The sequence below is a fragment of the Gastrolobium bilobum genome, unplaced genomic scaffold, assembly GCF_033153095.1.
Source record: "Gastrolobium bilobum isolate Gb01-03AN ecotype WA unplaced genomic scaffold, APGP_CSIRO_Gbil_v1 utg33098, whole genome shotgun sequence".
Lineage (NCBI taxonomy): Eukaryota > Viridiplantae > Streptophyta > Magnoliopsida > Fabales > Fabaceae > Gastrolobium > Gastrolobium bilobum.
Window position 1 is genome coordinate 183879 of NW_026896300.1, and position 18925 is coordinate 202803.

The 18925-nt window shown below is 35.9% G+C and overlaps 1 protein-coding gene across 1 annotated transcript; it reads left to right on the forward strand.

Moving 5' to 3' along the window:
• Positions 1 to 10356: 10356 nt before the first annotated feature.
• LOC133298754 (uncharacterized mitochondrial protein AtMg00810-like) lies at positions 10357 to 11478 on the forward strand. Its single transcript, XM_061498093.1, has 3 exons — positions 10357 to 10641; positions 10732 to 10963; positions 11453 to 11478. Exons 1-3 carry the CDS (start codon positions 10357 to 10359, stop codon positions 11476 to 11478), a joined length of 543 nt encoding a protein of 180 aa, XP_061354077.1.
• Positions 11479 to 18925: the final 7447 nt, after the last annotated feature.

Consider the following 18925-nt stretch of genomic DNA (forward strand, 5'->3'; position numbering starts at 1 on the left):
TGATTCCTGAATCTATGATTCATTCACTAATCAGGCCTTAATATACCATGTCTGGTTCTTTTCATCACCTATGGGCAATTTTTCTTTCAGTTTGCACTTGAAGAACTTGCCTTGCGGCTTCTGCATAGCAACTGGTTTGACAATTGATAACCAAGTTATTTTGTTCTTGTTACCACCCTTGGGTTTTCCCTTGGATTTAACAAAACTTTTAGCAAAAACTGCGTTGACTGCATTCTGTCTAGCAGAGTTGCTTGACACAACAAACATGTCATTAAGAGTCCGAAGCATCTTTACTCCACTCTTAACCATGTACAATTGCTTATGCAAGTGTTTGGAAAGACCAACAAGAACATAATAATGAACTACCATATTTGTCCTTTTCCAATCTGAGTATTGCGTCCTTAGACGCATCCTTTGCAGGTTGTTATGGCCCTTGTACTGTCATGATAAATTTTAGCTTTCATGTTTTTAGAACAATATAAAAAATTATATTCCATTCTTCAAATTTAGTTCCATCTAGAGGTTTTTGACTCAAAATCATGGTTTCTGAAAAAACATATAAAGCACACAATTACAAACAAATAATGCAATAAACAAACGAAGTACAAGTAGATTCTCATAACTACTCTTGTTTATCGTTATCAATCCTTCAGTTTATCTTTATAAGGCTTACGATGGGCAAGTCACCTGTAAAAACCAAAATTGTTATTTGGGCCTTCAGTGCCATTGCCAGAGCCTCGATGGGAGGGTTAACAATTTTACCAAAGTTGAATGTAATTAACCATTGTTTAATTTCAAAATTATCCTTAGTGTCTAAGCAATGCCAACGATGGGTCGTACAATACTTTACTAAAATTTTGAAATTATTAAGATTTAATCTAGTGAAATCTGATCATCCTTATCCGATGGGGCTTCAGCGATAACCATTTCACTAATAAACCCACAAATGGAGCCCACGAGTTTTAAAATTAATTATTTAATTTTTAAAACCTTCACCCAATGAACATTTTTATTTGAGAATTTTCATAAGCCCTGTCGAATTCATTGTTTAATTTCAAAATTATCTTTAATAACTTAGTATTATCGACGATGAGTCGTACAATACTTTATTAAAATTTTGAAATTATTAAGGCCCAATAAAATCCAATCATGCTTATCCATTGGGTCCTCACATAATTATTTTATTGATAGGCCCACAATGCGCCTGGAGGTTAAATTAATTTCTTAATTTAAATCTTCTCCCATAATTATTTAGGTCCAATCTAATAAAATCCAATCATGCTTATTCGATGGGACTTACATGATTATTTTATTAATAGTCTTATATTGCGCTTGAAGGTTAAATTAATTTCTTAATTTAAATCTCATTCTATTCAACATAAGCATTATTTTCCAATTTCCAAGAATTATTTATTTGAGAGTATCCTTTGTTTGATTTGAAAAACCATGTAAGCAAGAGCGCCGATGAACGTGCATCACTTAGCTTATCTGAATTTTGAAATCATTAAGGTCCTAAAATCCGGTCATGATAGGCAGTGTGTGCTTCACACAATCATGATACATGATTATGGTATGCAGCGTGTGTTTAACACATGACTATTTTAGTAGACCCACAAATTACTCGCAAAATAAAAGAATTCTCTTATGAAATTTTCTTACTCTTTTGTCTTGATTTTAAACTCCAAAAATAATCAATTTGATTATTCTAGATTTTACCAAAATCATAATAATTAAATTAATTTTCGAAATCAATATAACCATTAATCTAGATTTTGTTTCTAAAATCATGATAATCATAATTTTATTTTACCGAAATATTTAAAATCAAAAACAACGCGCATAAACTATCATACTAGTCGGTAATGACATAATAGTAAATATGCACGTATGACATGTGATCATGCAACAATATAGCACCTTCCTATCCTATATGACGTTTTATCGCAAATATCATGTTAATCGCACAAATAATTCATACTAATCAATAAAAGCATTGAATAATAAATTCTAATTACTTTAATCCATGGCCTTCCTATTTGAAAAAAATAAAAATAAATATTACAACTTTGGAATTCAACTTTCGCCTAGCTCATAGTATCTGTCTCAAGCCCCCTTTAGGGTTTCCATGGGCTTCATTTGGCGAGAAAACCCTAGGACGCGAAAGAGGAACCATAGCCGTCAGGTCTGCCGCGCCGTCACCCGAAGTCAACTCAGACCCAAACTCCAGGGGAAGGACCGCCACATATATACGAGTGCACCGCCACTGGAACCTCCCAAAAAGGTGACCGGATGCTCCCTCACTCTCCCATTCTTTGCCAGAGAGTGGAGGCCACTCTCAGCCGCTTGTAGAGGCACGTGGATGAGCGTGGAGGCTCCGATGGCGGCGATCCACCCACCGTTGCGTTTGTATTCTGTCCTCTTTCCAACCATATGTAGATCGCCCCGTTCCGAGATCAGGAAGTCCTCGAAAAGTCTCTGACAGTGCTGACTGCGCATCTTACTCGCGGTTTCTCGATCTTGAACTTTTACAAAATATTGAAAAAATACACAGAAATTCCGAAAATAAATTAAAACTAGCGAGGAGGAAACCTAATCATATGGGATTAACCTCCTTGTTACAAATCAAGAAATACACGAGAGACCCTAACCATGGATTAAATCATTTTTACCGATTAAAATTTAAACTTTTATGAAAAAGAACTATAAACAATCAACATGAATATAAATAACAGATACAGAATAAAGGTGCCATATTTTCATAAATCACATAGAAAAAATGAATAAATCAAAACTGATCTTAATCCCCATCACCATCCGGCTCTGATACCACATGAAGGTATATCATCAGAAACGCGGAAGCGCATCGTACCGATGTGATAAAGGATAAAGAACACTGCTTTGATTACCTGGGGTGAAGAAGCGAGCGTGACGATTCCTCACGTTCAGTTCTCCTTCTATGACTCACGATCTGCAGCAACGCACCACGAACGGTAGCAAAATCCGCTCTGCGGTTGATCTTCCAGGCTATGACTCAAGGGGATCAGGGAGTCGTGTAGGCAACCGTTCAGATGATGAACGTCTGCCTCTTTGTGTTTCTGATGTCTGTAACCCTTGGAGGCGCAAGGGAGAAAAGAGTGTTTATATATTCTGCCTAATCCAAAACTAACCCTAAGCTTCATGAGTTAAAATTGAACTTTGGGCTCACTCTCACTAAAGCTATTGGGCTTAAGTGAAAAGAGCATATTAAACCCAACAGTTATACATATGTTTCTCTATTGCGAGCATATAAATCTCATCTTAGAAGATTTCTCTTTCCTGCACAGCTCACCTATCGCATATGGTAGTGCAACAATTCTTCACATGAGGCGTGGGAAAAATTGATTGTACTCTATTAAAAAGGGCATAAGAAAATTATCATATTCATAAGCTGTTACTTTACCAAAATATAGAGCAACTGCATTCATACACATTTTCCTTTTCTCAATCTCGTACGGTCGTACCTATGGTTTCCCATAAGACTTTGGTCTATACCATTATATTCCAAATATCTGCAAAGAAATATCAATCATCCATTACAGAATACACATCAAGCTCTAAATCCATTTCAGTTCACTTTCTTTTATCAATGACTGTGAATGTCAATTGAGATACCTGTTGCAGTTTAAATGGTTGCTTGGTGAGGAATGATATGGGATAGGACCTGAATTGTTCCTAGATTAGGTCAGGGCATGTTAAGCCCATTACATTAGTCTACAGACTACAATAATATATATAAGGCATCTATATATAGCCTCTAGGGTCTGTTTTTGGGACGATCTTTAGATTCTAGCTTTAGTACTAGATTTGGGCCACCCCCAAGAAGTTTAGAATGAAACTTTTTAATGCTATAGCCGAATTATTTGGTGGAAGTTCGTTGAGCCGTTTGGCATAGGAAAAATATTTTTGTCCAGCAAATTATGATTTTTTGGAATACTATTAGGAAATTAACTGTTTGATATATTAAAATATTTTTAGGAATGTTAGTTCAAGTTTTTTGATTTTATATTTAATTGATTGTCAAAGATTACTGGTAACGTGAAGTAATTTTACAAAATTAATCTTTACCCATTGTTTTTATTCAAAACCTCCTTCTACCAGCTTGACCACAATGGTAAAGAAGTTCATGGAGAAAAAACCCAAGTCGGGGAACCACAGCACAAGGCTGATTATTCCCCCGGATTTCATTGGCCAAGATTTGAAGAAGGATGCCAAGAGGGTCACCGGTTTCTCGGCGTTGCAGAAGAAGCTCTTCAGAAAGGGTACGCCGTCGTCTGAGAAGAAAGATACGGTGAAGGCCTTGCCGGAGGTGAAGGGAAACACCAGGACACTCACCATTGGGGCAGTGTTTTAAAACCCCGCCCCACCCCGGGGTTGACCCCTCCGGGTCACCGACCCCTTCTCTCTGAGGGTTCGAGTTAGTAGTTAGACCCTACCAGCATGTTGACCCCTCTAACTCCCGAAATCCACCGGTTGAACCCTTGACTCCCGGGTCAGAGGGGTAAAAGGGTCACTGTATTTTTTTTAAAAAAAAAATTATACACAAAATAACATTATTTGATGTGTAAAAAAAAAACTCGTTATTGTCTAGATTTAGAACTAGATCTAAAATATGAATCGTTCTTCTTCTTCTTTTCTGATCTTCTCTTCCTGACATAAACCCAGTCTTCATGTTCCATGATCTCCTCCACTGTGCTGGTTCTTCTTTCCCCACCGTTAATTTGTCGTGTCACCGTCTTTCCTCCGCTATTATCTATTAGGTAAGGGATATCCTTTTACATACTATTGTAGGTGCATAAGAATAATAAGAAGGGCCTAGGTTTGATGATATAACTTTTCATTAACTGCATTGGAATATTTGTTTTATACTTTGATAGTTTAATTAGCTTGTGAATATTGATTTGTAGATGTAATTGGCTGAATTATGTTAAGTATATTTTGAATCTTTAGTGAATGGTGGTTTGATTTTTTTGAATTTTTCATATAGAATATATATTTATTTTTTTAATGTACAAAACCGGGTCAGCGAAGTGATCTCGTGACCCCCCGGTTGAACCCGTGACCCCGTGATCCCTTGCCTCGGTCGGGTCGATGGCCAAGCCTGGTTTTTAAACATTGATTGGGGGTGTTTGGTAGAGGAAATTTTTTTTATCCGAAAATCTCAATTTTCAGAAATATGATGAAAACATTCAGTTTACGATAATATCCGAAAATTAAAAATTTAGAAAAATTTAGTTTCCCGAAAATCCTAAAAAATACCTCATACCAAACACCCCCTTGTAGTATTCTGGGATGACATTCTTCTTTACAAAATAAAATCCTAGGAATCTAATGTTCCCAAAAAAAAAATTACAATGCTTATATCAAAGATGAATAAATAAAATTATAGGGTTATCATCTTTTGGTTTCACTTTCTTTCAGTATCTTGAATTCATGACGATATAATAATAACAAGACGTATTGAATAAGTTTCTGTTAGTATCTTTTTTGACATCATCTAAAGCTATTTTGGGGCTAAGCACACAAATGAATGGAAAATAACAAGTTATGTGAAGTTAATCTGCGGGTAAAGCATGGACTCATTAAAATATTAATTTAATTAACAGAGTAATAAATGCTGACAAATATTTGAAAAAATTACTGTACAAATTTAAATGTTTTTACAATTTTTTTTATAAAGATTGAATACCTATAAATTCATACCAAAATTTCAAATTTCTTACAATCTATAACGCTTAACGCATAAAACTATTATATATGCATTTTGAGCTGAGTACCTAATACACAGTTTTCTGTTAATAATTCGCAACTTATAAAGTATTTACAGTTACAATTATAATTTTATCTAAATTTAATTGACTGATCTCTTAAATTATTTTTAAAATCTAAACAAAAGTATATATGTATACGTATGATAACGCCAATAATTATTTAAGAAGTATCCTTAATATATTATGACAGCTGTGGCATGAGGGAGATATGAAAAAAGAGAGAGCTTTTGGCTTTTAATAAGAAAGCTACATAACTAGTAGCGGTCCATAGATTGCATTAGTTTCGCAGAATTAGCATTAGATGTGACATATATGTATAGGGTCCTGTATTTAAGAAACTATGGGACATTTCCTTCATTACCCTATAATCACTTAACAATGATTTTTTTTTCTTTTTCAATTATTTTTCAATGAATTAGTTATTTCATAAATTATAGTATCAAGAGAATATTAGAAATGATTCAAAACTAAAAAAAAATACTAGAAGAAACAACAAGGTACAATTTGTCAGTATAAAAGTGAAACTCAATGTATTACACTATCGTACAGTAAGAAGGTGCATCCATGTCTCTGAGGGTGGAAATTTTTACAATATTACAAATGCACTCAATTTTTTATACATTCCTCCAATCAAAATCAAACAACAAATACCAATGCTGACATGTAACAGAGAAAACTGGAATCTCAAATACGTATGTTAGATTTTAAATGGAAGTAGTATGTACTACTGATGTACCAAAGATGAGTTCCTCGAGGGTCTTTATTTTATTACTCACGCATGTATGTATTTTTCTTTTCTACTAGCTGTTAGTTTTCAGTTTCACAATAGGTCATTCAGTTCAATTTTCTGTTAGCTAATTGGTTACCTTAGTGCCACGTAGGCTTTGTTTTATGGCTTAGCTTTCAGCTCATTCTTTGTGTCAGTCTGTACTATCAGTACGTGACTTTACTTATAACTTAACACTTTTTTCCATTTACTCAATTCAATGAATATAGTTTATTCACTCTCGTTCCGTAAAATGGTATTAGAGCTCTTCGCGAAGCTTTGATATTTGTCGCTTCTTTTGTTTCGTTCTTTGTACTTGCTTGAATTCTTGAAGTTTTGACGTTCGTTTCTGCATATGCAATTCTTGAAATTGCTAAAAATGGCGAATCAGAGTTCCACTTCATTTCAAGAACATGTGACTAATCCTAACCGATCACTGTTGCTTATGCAAATCAAGGTGATTCTTCAAATTCGAATGGTGCATTTGACGCATCTGATCCATGAAGTCCCTATTTACTCCATCCTAATGAAAATTCATCCTTGGTGTTGGTTTCCTCTCTGATGAATGGTAAGAATTAACATGGTTGGGCTAGAGCTATGAAGATGGTTTTGGTGTCGAAAAATAAGTTTTCCTTCATAAATGAAGTCATCAAGGCTATAGATACATCTGATCCACGTTATTCAAACTGGGAAAGATGTAACACCATGGTGCTATCGTGGGTGCATTGTTCAATAACGGAGTCCATTTCTCAGTCGATCTTATGGACACGTCGTGTTTGTGATGAGTGGAACGATCTCAAGGAGGGGTTCTCACTTTAGAATTTCATATCTGAAGGATGATATTCATCATTTATATTAGGGGGATAGTGCTATTTGAGACTACTACACACAACTTATAATCTTGTGGGATGAGTTGGAAGCGCTGCAACCAACTCTAACTTGCAGATGTGTGCGTCCTTGCTGTAATGTTTCCTCTAAGGTGAAGAGTATTCATGAGAGAGACAATTCTATAAGGTTTCTCAAGGGACTTAGTGAACAATTTTTACATGTGAGATCACATATTATGTTGATGGATCTTTTTTCATCCATTAATCGAGTTTTTTTCCCTTGTCTTGCAACAACAAAAGCAACTGCATTTGGAAGGAGGTATTCCTAATCATGATGCTCCCAAAATTTTTTACAAGTCAGGGAAGAAGGTGTTCCTCTATTGCTCGTGGAAGAGGACATAGTTCCAATGGTGCATAAGAAAGATCAAATACCTCAAGGCTATGCACATATTGTGGCAAAAACTATCCATACGATAGAGACATATTTTGATGAACACGGATATCCCCCTGGCTACAAGCAAAGGAGTCTTATGCACAAGGCTAATGCAGTTGTATCTCAAGAAAAAGCTTCTAATTCTGTAGATCATGGAAGTGACATTGCAAAAGCTGATTCAAAGGACAATTACACAAAAGATCAGTATTAGACTATACTCGAGTTAATACAACAGTCAATACAACGGAGTTCATCTCATTCAAGAAATATAGTGCAGTCAAAGGCTCTCAATACAGAAGCAACAAATTATTCTTCAAGTAATAATGAAATTCTGTGGATCTTGGATACCAGAGCCACTGATCACATTACATATTTTTTTGCAAGTCTATCTTCCATTCAAAAGATTGAGCCTATTACTATTTCATTACCTAATGGAGAGCAGGTGACTTTTCTTTTCTTTCTGGAACCATTGTGTTTTCCAAGTCACTTAAGTTGACAAATTTGTTGTATGTTAAATAGTTTATGGTGAACCTGATATCAGTCAATAGACTAGTTTATGAGTCTAATTGCCATGTGATTTTTCAGCATCAGAAATGTACCATTCAGCAAATGCCTTCCATGGAGATTATTTGTTCTGCTAGATTACAAAAAAGCTTATACATACTTGCTGGACAGAATATTCGTGAAGGAAGAAGTTTGGTGACAACTCCTTTCAATAAAAGCTTTGCAGTACAAACAAATGCTACTGATATATAGCATTTGAGATTACGCCATTTCTTAAAATCTATAATAAAGTCCATGATAGCACGTCTTCCTTTCATTTCTTGTAATAACATAGATGACCTTTATGATGTATGTCTTTTGGCTAAGCAAAGGAAATTGCCCTTTAGTCTTAGTCTTACTGTTTCAAATGCAACTTTTGACTTAGTCCACAGTGATATATGGGACCTTATTCAATTCCTTATATCCACGGGCACTATTACCTTCTAACAATAGTTGATGACCACACACGCTTCACTTAGGGAATTTTCATGAAATTAAAATCTGAAATATGCAATCACAATCGTGCATTTATCACTCTTGTTGAAAACCAGTTTGGGACAACTATCAAAGCATTTCACAGTGATAACGAGCAAGAGTTTTTGATGAATGAATTTTTTGTTCAGAAAAGTATACTTCATCAGACCACCTGCATTGAGTCTCCCTAGTAAAATGGAACCATGGCAAGGAAACACCAATATATAATCAACATTGCAAAAGCACTTTTCAAAGTAAGCTTCCAAAGGGTATATGGTGCTACTATATTTCTCACGCCATTCACCAAATCAATAAGCTTAGTTCTCCATTACTGCATAACAAGTCTCTGTTTGAACTTCTTTACAATAAGCCACACGTTCTTATTCATTTGAGAATATTTGGCTATCTTACATATGCTTCCACAGTTATGGCTAGGTGTTCGAAGATTGATACTCTGCTAAGAAATATGTACATCTAGGCTACTAGGAAGGACTGAAAGGATATGTCTTTTATGACTTGTCATCTAAAGAAATCTTCTTGTCACGGAATGTGATCTTCCATGAACACCATTTCCCTTTTTCTTATGGGAAATTAGAAAGATATGGGCAATCTTGGCCTTTTGTTGTTGATTTCCCCATCTCATATGAAACACATGGTCACTATCAGCCTACAACTTCTCCAAATAACTCAACTGCTTCTTCTGCACCTGCTTCTCATTCATTATCAGACTCTTCTCAGCCAATCACCAGCTTAAACAATGACTCTTCTGCACCTGTTAACCAAAGACAATCATCCAGAATAAGGTCACGTCCAAAACATTTGAGTGACTTTCGTTGTAATCTATCGGCTGCCACCTCTCTTTATCCTATTTCATCCGTTGAATCATATCATAAGTGTTCTCCAACATATTCATCATTTTTCCATAACATCAGTTCATTTATTGAGCCATGGACATACAAACAAGCAACACAATCCACCGAAGGGGTCAATGCCAAGAATGAAGAGATTGAAGTCTTGAACTGTAACAAAACTTGGACCTTTGTGGACCTACAAAATGGTAAGCGCCCCATCGGTTCTAAGTGGGTGTTCAAGATAAAGTACAATCCAAATGACTCTATTGCTCGCTATAAAGTACGTCTAGTGGAAAATGGGTACAATCAAATGGAGAGTGTGGACTTTTTTGAGACCTTCTCCCCGATAGCCAAGTTGACGACCATCAGACTTCTCTTGGCCATAATTGTTGTATAAGGCTGGTTCCTGGAATAGCTTGACATCAGTGACACGTTCCTTCATAGGGACTTATCCGAGTAAGTCTACGTGTTAGTGCCCGAAGGTGTCTCAACTCCTTCTCCAAAGCAAGCATGCAAACTACATAAATCTCTCTATGGGCTTAAACAAGCCAACCGATAATGGAACGTTAGGCTGTAGAACTTGTGTCGTTGGGTTACTCACAATCTTCTGGTGCACAATGGTTCCTTTATAGCTTTACTTGTATACGTTGACGATATGGTACTTGCAGATGATGATATGAATGAGATCAAATCTGTGAAAAGCCATTTCGTCAAGCTATTTAGCATTAAGGACCTTGGGCCTTTGCATTTCTTCCTTGGGCTTGAAGTGGCTCGATCTCAGAGTGGGATTGTGCTCAATCAACGAAAATACGTTCTTAAGTTGCTTTCAGATAGTGGATTGCTTAGGGATGAGCCTATTTCCACTCCCGTTGAGCCCACTCTTCGCTTATGTCAAAACCAAGGGGAGCCCCACTTAGACCCTGCAGCATATCGTCGTCTCGTGGGTTGTCTTCTCTACCTCAAAAATACCAGACCCGACTTATCCTTCGCCGTACAACAATTGAGTTAGTTTATGACAAATCCTATGAAGGCTCACTTTGAAGCGGCTTGTCGTGTTTTACGATACCTCAAAGGGTCACCTGCAAAGGGTCTTTTATTTCTGTCAAAGAATGCCCTTAGTCTATTCAGGTTTGCTGATGCAGACTGGGCAACATGTCCTAATACACAATGTTCCACCACCGGATTTTGTGTTTTCCTCAGGTCATCTATTATCTTGTGGAAGTCTAAAAAGCAAAGCACAGCGAGTCAATCTTCAGCAAAAGGTGAGTATCGTGCTTTAGCCACAATCACTTGTGAGATTCAATGGCTCACCATCCTTCTCCATGACCTACGCATCTAGGTTTTTGGTCCTGCCATGGTGTACTATGACAATCAGGCGGCTATACATTTAGCACATGACCCCTCCTTTCATGAACGTAACAAGCATATCGAGCTTGATTGTCATGTCAACATGTGAGAAGATCGTGAAAGGCTTAATTCATCTGTTACCAGTTTCCTCAGCTTAGCAGCTTGCAAACGTCTTCACTAAGGAGCTCCATCCTGCTCTTTATCGATATTTCATGTCCAGGTTGGGTCTTTTTGACATCCACCTCCCAACTTGAGAGGGGGTGTTGAGGGTCTTTATTTTATTACTCACACATGTATTTTATCACGTGTATTTTTCTCTTTTGTTAGCTGTTAGTTTTCTGTTTCACAAGAGGTTATTCAGTTCAATTTTCTAATAGCTAATTGGTTATTTCAATGTCATGTAGGCTTCGTTTTAGAGCTTAGCTTTTAGCTCATTCTTTGTACAAGTTTGTACTATAAACACGTGACTTTACTTATAACTTTAACACTTTTAATTTGCCATTTACTCAATTCAACGAATACAGTTTATTCACTCTCATTCTGCAAGGAATTTTGTTTTTGGGCTACATTCATTTCTTCGTTTTTTAAAATCCAGCATATATTAGTTCGTGAACTTTATTTTAACATAGCTAACCCAATATGTTAGATAATATGTGTAAACCATTTATAACAACGAACTAGTGGAGTAATATTGTTTTATTTTTCATATAGCAAGTCAATTTAATTTTTTTTAGTAAGTGTAATAATTTTTAAATAACCATTCATTGATAAGTTCCCACAAAGTTAAAATAATTTGATTATGAATTTATGATAATAATTATTTTAGTAAAATATCAAAATTTTAAGATAATATAATACTGTATAATTAAATTATAATAAAAATATAAAACTAACAACGAATTAAAGTTAAATACAATCCAACTTTGCAATGCTTGCAGGAAAGTAAATCAACAGATGCAGCTTAAAAATTCGGCTAAAATTAAACATGTGCTAGGCGTGATCCAAATTAATTGTAACCTAATTAGCCCAATAGTTGGGCAATCTGTTTCAAAGCCCAAACTATAAGCAAAATCGGAAAGAAAAAATTCTTCCAGGGTCGATCTTGTGGTTCTTTTGAAGTGTAATCTATGTATCTATTATTATAGAGAAACGATCTGTATACAAATTTTTTTTACAAATTACACTAAGTAAGAACTGTCATATACTCTTGATTGAAGTATGACCAGTTATACTTAGTGTAGTTTGTAAAAATTTGTAAAAAAAAGTTTATAAATATAACCTTTCCCATTATTATATGGGATAATAACTTCTCAGTTAAACTTCTCCTGCACCCGAATCAAAATTGTGCCAAGATTTTTTTATTTTTTATTTTTTAAAAATGAGTGAGCCCCATAGGAATTGTCTCTACGGTGCCATTAAACATCACTTCTCCTATTGCAAGAGAAATATTTAAACACCACTTCTCCTATTGCAAGAGAAATATTTTCCCTTTATTATAATAGGGTTTAAAGTTTCACATGTTATAGAATTTTGTTTCCTAAACATACATAAAGTGTATGAAACCCATGTGAGGAGAAAAGAAAAAGATAAAAATTAAACTCCACAAATTTTTATATGTATATATATGTATATAGGAAATAATTTTATTTCTTATAACATAAAAAGCTTAAAACCCCTATATACAAGGGAGCTCGTCTATACCGTAAATTTTTTCGCTCATAGAATTTGTTCGTGATATTGATAATATTTGGTATTTGTGAGGTATCAGACCTTGATTGAAGAGAAAGAGAAACTCACACACGGTGTGAATGAAAATAATAAAGGAGAAAGGAAAGAGTGCTTCTTGAATACAGATTGATTGATTGAGATACAAGATGATGCTGCTATTTATAGCAGAAGGCATCAGTTGAGAAATAAAGGAAATAACAGAATAACTACTATAACAGAATAAACTACTTTAGCTATACATATCTATTATCCCCCCTCAAACTCAGTGGCAATGGATAGACTCTGAGTTTGCTTCTAAAAGTCAGAAAAGTGGCAGCGGAAATGGGCTTTGTAAAGAGGTCTGCAACCTGTTCAGTTCCAGGAATATGTTGAACAAAGACTTGTTTTTGTATAACACGATCCCTGACAAAATAGAGATCAAGTTCAAAGTGTTTAGTCCGATTGTGGAGAATAGGATTCTCAGCGAGCATTACAGCACTGGCGTTGTCACAAAAAACCGTTGGTAGAGCAGTACATGAGATGCGAAGTTCATGGAGTAGAGATTGCAGCCAAGTGATTTCTGCAAGTGTAGAGGCAAGACTTCGAAATTCTGCTTCAGTGCTAGACCTGGAGACAACATGTTGTTTCTTGCTGGACCAAGATATGAGATTTGAACCAAGATAGACACAGAAACCACTTGTTGACTTGCGATCATCAATATCGGACCCCCAATCTGAATCACAGAAGGCCATAAGCCGAAGGTCCTTAGATTTGTGGAATACAAGACCATGAGTTCTGGTTCCAGCCAAGTATCTTAAGATACGCTTAACAGCTTTCCAATGTATATCAAGAGGTGTATGCATGAACTGACTAACTTTATTAACAGCATAAGAGAGATCAGGGCGTGTAATGGTAGCATATTGCAATCCTCCAACAATAGATCGATAGAGGGTTGGATCAGCAAAGATATTGTCACCTTCCAAAGATAGTTTTTGACCCGTGAGCATTGGAGTAGGCATAGATTTGGCAGAAGTCATACTTGCCTTCTCCAAAAGATCAGTAATGTACTTAGTTTGGCTAAGATGAATAGTGGAAGGAGAAGTGTATACAGCTTCTAAGCCAAGAAAATAATGAAGCTGTCCTAGATCTTTAAGGGAAAAAATGCTGTTGAGTTGAGTGATAAGGGAGGAAATTTCTGAACTATTAGTGCCAGTAATCAAGATGTCATCGACATATACCAGGATATAAATGGTAGAGGTGGAGGTAAACCGTGTGAACAAAGATGCATCAGACTTGGTGCTATGAAAGCCAAACTGCTGTAAAGTAGTGTTGAGAGTATTGAACCAAGCACGAGGAGCTTGCTTAAGTCCATAAAGGGCTTTGTTTAATTTGCACACTAGTTGTGGATTATTGCTGGGAAAACCTTCGGGTTGAGTCATAAAAACGTCTTCAGTTAAAGTGCCACACAGAAAGGCATTGTTGAAGTCAAATTGTCGAATGATCCAGCCATTTGTAAGGGCAATGGAGAGAATGAGTCTGACAGTAGATGGCTTGATGACAGGGCTGAATACTTCACTAAAATCAAAACCTTCTCTTTGTTGAAAACCTTTGGCAACAAGCCGTGCTTTATACTTTTGGATTGTGCCATTTGGTTGTCTTTTGATGCGAAAAATCCATTTGCAGCCAATAGGCTTAATATTTGGTGGAGGAGGGACAAGAGTCCAAGTGTTATTTTTGAGGAGAGCCTGAAATTCTTCAGCCATTGCTTGTTTCCAATGAGGACATGTGAGAGCTTGAGACACCTTTTGTGGTTCTGAATTTAAAAAATCAGATGGTGCTTCATGTAATGTAGTGGCATATGTTTTTGGCTTGTGGATGCCAGACTTGCTTCTGGTTTGCATAGGATGAGAATTGGGTGGCGATGAATTCTGAGCAGTAATGAGAGAACCTGCAGACTGATCTTTATCAGTAATAGTGGTGTTAGCATTGGTAGATGAAGACTGGTGTGGAGATCTTGAAGAAGAACTAGGCAAAGCATTAGTAGTATCAGTTGATAGAATAAGAGGGAGACAAGAACTAGATGTATTTGGGACAGTAGGTAATTTGAGAGATTTAGCATGCTTGGAAATGCAAGGTATCGTAGGAGTGTAAGAAGGAAGAAAAGAAGGAGATGTATCAGATAAAGAAGTGTTGGAGAAAAGATCATTATAAGGGAAATTAGTTTCATCAAAGATAACATCTCGAGATATAAAAATTTTGCCCGAGGGAGAAAGGCATTTGTAGCCTTTTTGATTTGTAGAATATCCCAAAAACAGACACTTATGAGATCTAAAGTCAAGTTTGTGTTTATTAAAAGGCCTAAGTAAAGGAAAACAGGCACATCCAAAAACCTTCATAAAATGGTAATCTGGTTTATTATGATAAATCAGTTCATAAGGTGATTTAAAATCTGTAACAGGTGATGGTAAGCGATTGATAAGATGAGTAGCAGTGGAGAAGGCATCATCCCAAAATGATAAAGGGAGTTTTGCATTTGCCAAAAGTGCTAAGCCAACTTCTGTAATGTGTCTATGCTTCCTTTCAACTCTCCCATTCTGTTGATGAGAGTAGGGACATGTGAGCCTATGAGAGATGCCATTGGCTTGTAGAAATTGAGTAAAAGCATGAGAAAGATATTCTTTACCATTGTCAGTTTGGAGGGATTTGACTTTCAAGTTAGTAAGAGTTTCAATCATAGATTTGTATTGATGGAAAGCATGAAAGACCTGAGATTTATTATGCAGTAGATAAATGCAGCTATATCTAGTATAGGCATCCACAAATAACACATAGTACCTGCTTCCAGAAGTTCCAGAAATAGGTGCTGGTCCCCATACATCCGAAAAAATTAAATCTAAAGGTGCAGCATAATGAGTGGTGGATGGAAAATGAGGTAATTGATGAATTTTACCTAAGCAACAAGCTTCACAAACAGAAGCAGGCATAATTGTTTTATTATAAGAAGTAGGAAGATTACATTGTTTCAAAACAGTATTAACAACCTGATGGCTAGCATGGCCTAATCTCTTGTGCCAAATATCGAAAGGAACACATTTAGAATACAATGCAGTAGGATTATTAGGAGCAGAGAATTGTTTATTAACTAAGATATTCGAAAATTCATAGAGGCCATCTTTAAGCTTGCCTTTGAGGACAATATCCTTAGTGACCTGAGATTTGACAAGGCAATAGTCAGGAAAGAATTCAAAATAAACCTTGTTGTCTCTAGCAAATTGAGACACACTGATCAAATTCTTGGTTATGTGAAAAAGATTTTCAAGTTTAAAAGTAAAAGGAGATGCAGGTGAGGTTAATAAAGAATGTCCAACATGTTGAATAGGCATACCTGCACCATTACCAATATGAACCTGTTCGGAGCCATTATACTCAGAAGCAGAAGAGAGATTACCAATATCATTTGTGAGATGATGGGTTGTGCCAGAATCAGGATACCAAGAACTGTCTGTGAGTGAGGCAGGACCAGCTATATAAGCTTTAGGATTATGAAAGGAGGAAGGTGGAGGTGGAGGAGGATGTTGATTCTGGGAATTCAGATTGTTCTGGGAATTCAGGTTGTTCTGGGAATTCAAAGGTGAAGGTTGAAAATTTGAATCAAAACGATAGTAGCATTTGAGGGCTGGATGTCCTGCTCGTCCACAAATTTAACATTGTAAACGATTTTGATTCCAAGATTGTGTTCTACCACCTCGAAATCCGCGGCCTCCTCTGCCTCTTCTTCCTCCAAAGGATCTTCCTTCAAAATTGTTGAATCTGTTGTCTTGTTGGACATAACTTTGTGTGACATTGGCTTGGATGGGAGTTGAATCACTTTTCTTGAATCTTTCTAACATTTCTTCTTGGGCAAGCAAAAAAGCTTCTAGTTCAATGACAGAAAAGGGAGGGAATCTGGACATTGCAGATGTTATAAGAGGTGCATATTCTTCACTCAACCCATCAAGAATAGCTTCTGAGTATTCAGCTTCTGTGAGAGGTGAACCTACAGCTCCCAATGAGTCAACAATTTTCTTGATTTGAAGTAGATATTCTGGTGCAGGTCCTTTCTTCTTGATGGATTTCAGTTGGTTTTTCAGCTGTTTGACCTTTGCTTGTGTATGTGAGGCAAAATAGACTTGAAGTCTATTCCAGATTTCGTGGGCAAATTTGCATCCAACCATTCTATTCTTGAATGATATATTCATGGAAGAGAGTAACCAAGATACCAGGAGATTATCTTGTTGATGCCAGCTTGCATAGTCGTTTGATTCTTTAGCATTTTCTTGATCTTCTTGAGTTGAAAATTGAGCTGGAATCTTATCTTTGTTGAGATGATCTTGTAGGTTGTGCCCATGGATTGATGCAAGAGCTAGTTGTTCCCATGGAAGAAAGCTTTCTTCATCAAGTTTGTCAGTAATGGGATTTGAGAAAGTTTTCATGATCAGCTTTGCTGCTTTTGCTTTTTCAGTGCTTGTAGTAGATGTTGGAGACGATTGAGGAGACTCCATGGATCGAAATATGCTCTGATACCATGTGAGGTATCAGACCTTGGTTGAAGAGAAAGAGAAACTCACACACGGTGTGAATGAAAACAATAAAGGAGAAAGGAAAGAGTGCTTCTTGAATACAGATTGATTGATTGAGATACAAGATGATGCTGCTATTTATAGCAGAAGGCATCAGTTGAGAAATAAAGGAAATAACAGAATAACTACTATAACAGAATAAACTACTTTAGCTATACATATCTATTAGTATTATATTAGAATAATTTATCCCTCCACATTTGGAGATATTTTAAACATATATTTTTTTAATAAGTTTCTGCCTTACTTTAATTCCAGCATTCTTTATCATTAGATTTTTAGAATTCTTATACAACAAAAGCCATTAACTTTTGTGGGTTTTTATTGTCTATAGTTCCATGTTTAAAAATTATTTATTAAAGTGATATAATTTAATTACTTTTGTATAAACGTGTTATATACCATCACCCTATTCTCACTTCTAATACTTCTGTCACATTTGTGGGACCCGCATGATGAAAATTGGTTAAATTATATCACTTTACTTATAAAAAATCAAATCAAATCTATATAAATTTAACAATTTTCTTAAAATTTTAAGTTTATAACTATATTGTTTATTCAGCATCATTTCTCTTCTCCTAATTAGACTACCCAATTCTCTTTTTTGCAACGAGACGTTCAACTAAACAATTCTTATCGGTCGATTCAGACATCAAATTCACCAATGAGTTGAGCTCATAGTTAGATATCCTACGCTAGTTTGATAATATAAAACCTTTGGGAAGGAGTTCGGTAGAGGGTATCTTTTTAGATTCTTGGAAAACTGATATTAAAAATCTCATTTGTCATCGTTTGGTATAAGGTTTGTGAATTTTTTTTTTTCGAAAATCTGATTTTTTCAGAATTTTGATTTGAGAACAAATTGTGAGGAAAAATGTCATCCAAAAATATCACCAGGAGGGTGGTATACCTAGATTCTCGAGATATGAGAAAATATCACACTTAAAAAATGACAAAATTAACCCAGTTATCTTCTATCATTATACTATAATCTCGTCCATATCCAAAAACCCATCCACCATCAGATGGAACCAAAACAACATCATGTTCCCTACCTATCTTCCTCTCTTCCCTACTATGCCATTTGTGCTTCACCCTCCTTGATGAGGAACCAATATTTGCCTGAACCAAAGGAAATCTCAAAACATCTGATTCCTATAAATTCAAATCGGCAGAAGAAATTTTAGAAGACTCATCTAAATTGAAGTGAAAACAATGTTGAAAACAGAAAATTAAGAAATCCGACGTTTTAATGAAGCACCTGAAGAAAAAAAACAGAAGCTTTCAATAGTGAAAAGAATCCCTTTTCCTTTTCAATGGTTGCTCTGACACCTTTGGCAGAAAACACACACACAGAAAGAGAGAGAGAGAGAGAGAGAGAGAGAGAGAGAAACGAGTTGTTCCACCAAATCTTGAGACCTAAAGCTGAGGCAACGTTTTAAACCTTATGATAGAGGATGAATAAAACACAAAGGAACCAAAAAGTCTTGTTTGAACGAAGGTGGGTAAAGAAAACCCAGGGAACAAACCTCTGTGTAGAAAACCCAA

Coding starts and splice junctions, on each gene's coding strand:
- LOC133298754 (XM_061498093.1), top strand. CDS start 10,357: ATGGTACTTGCAGATGATGATATGAATGAGATCAAATCTGTGAAAAGC. Junction 10,642..10,731: donor CTGCAGCATATCGTCGTCTC/GTGGGTTGTCTT, acceptor AATCCTATGAAG/GCTCACTTTGAAGCGGCTTG. Junction 10,964..11,452: donor GAGTCAATCTTCAGCAAAAG/GTGAGTATCGTG, acceptor AATGTCATGTAG/GCTTCGTTTTAGAGCTTAGC.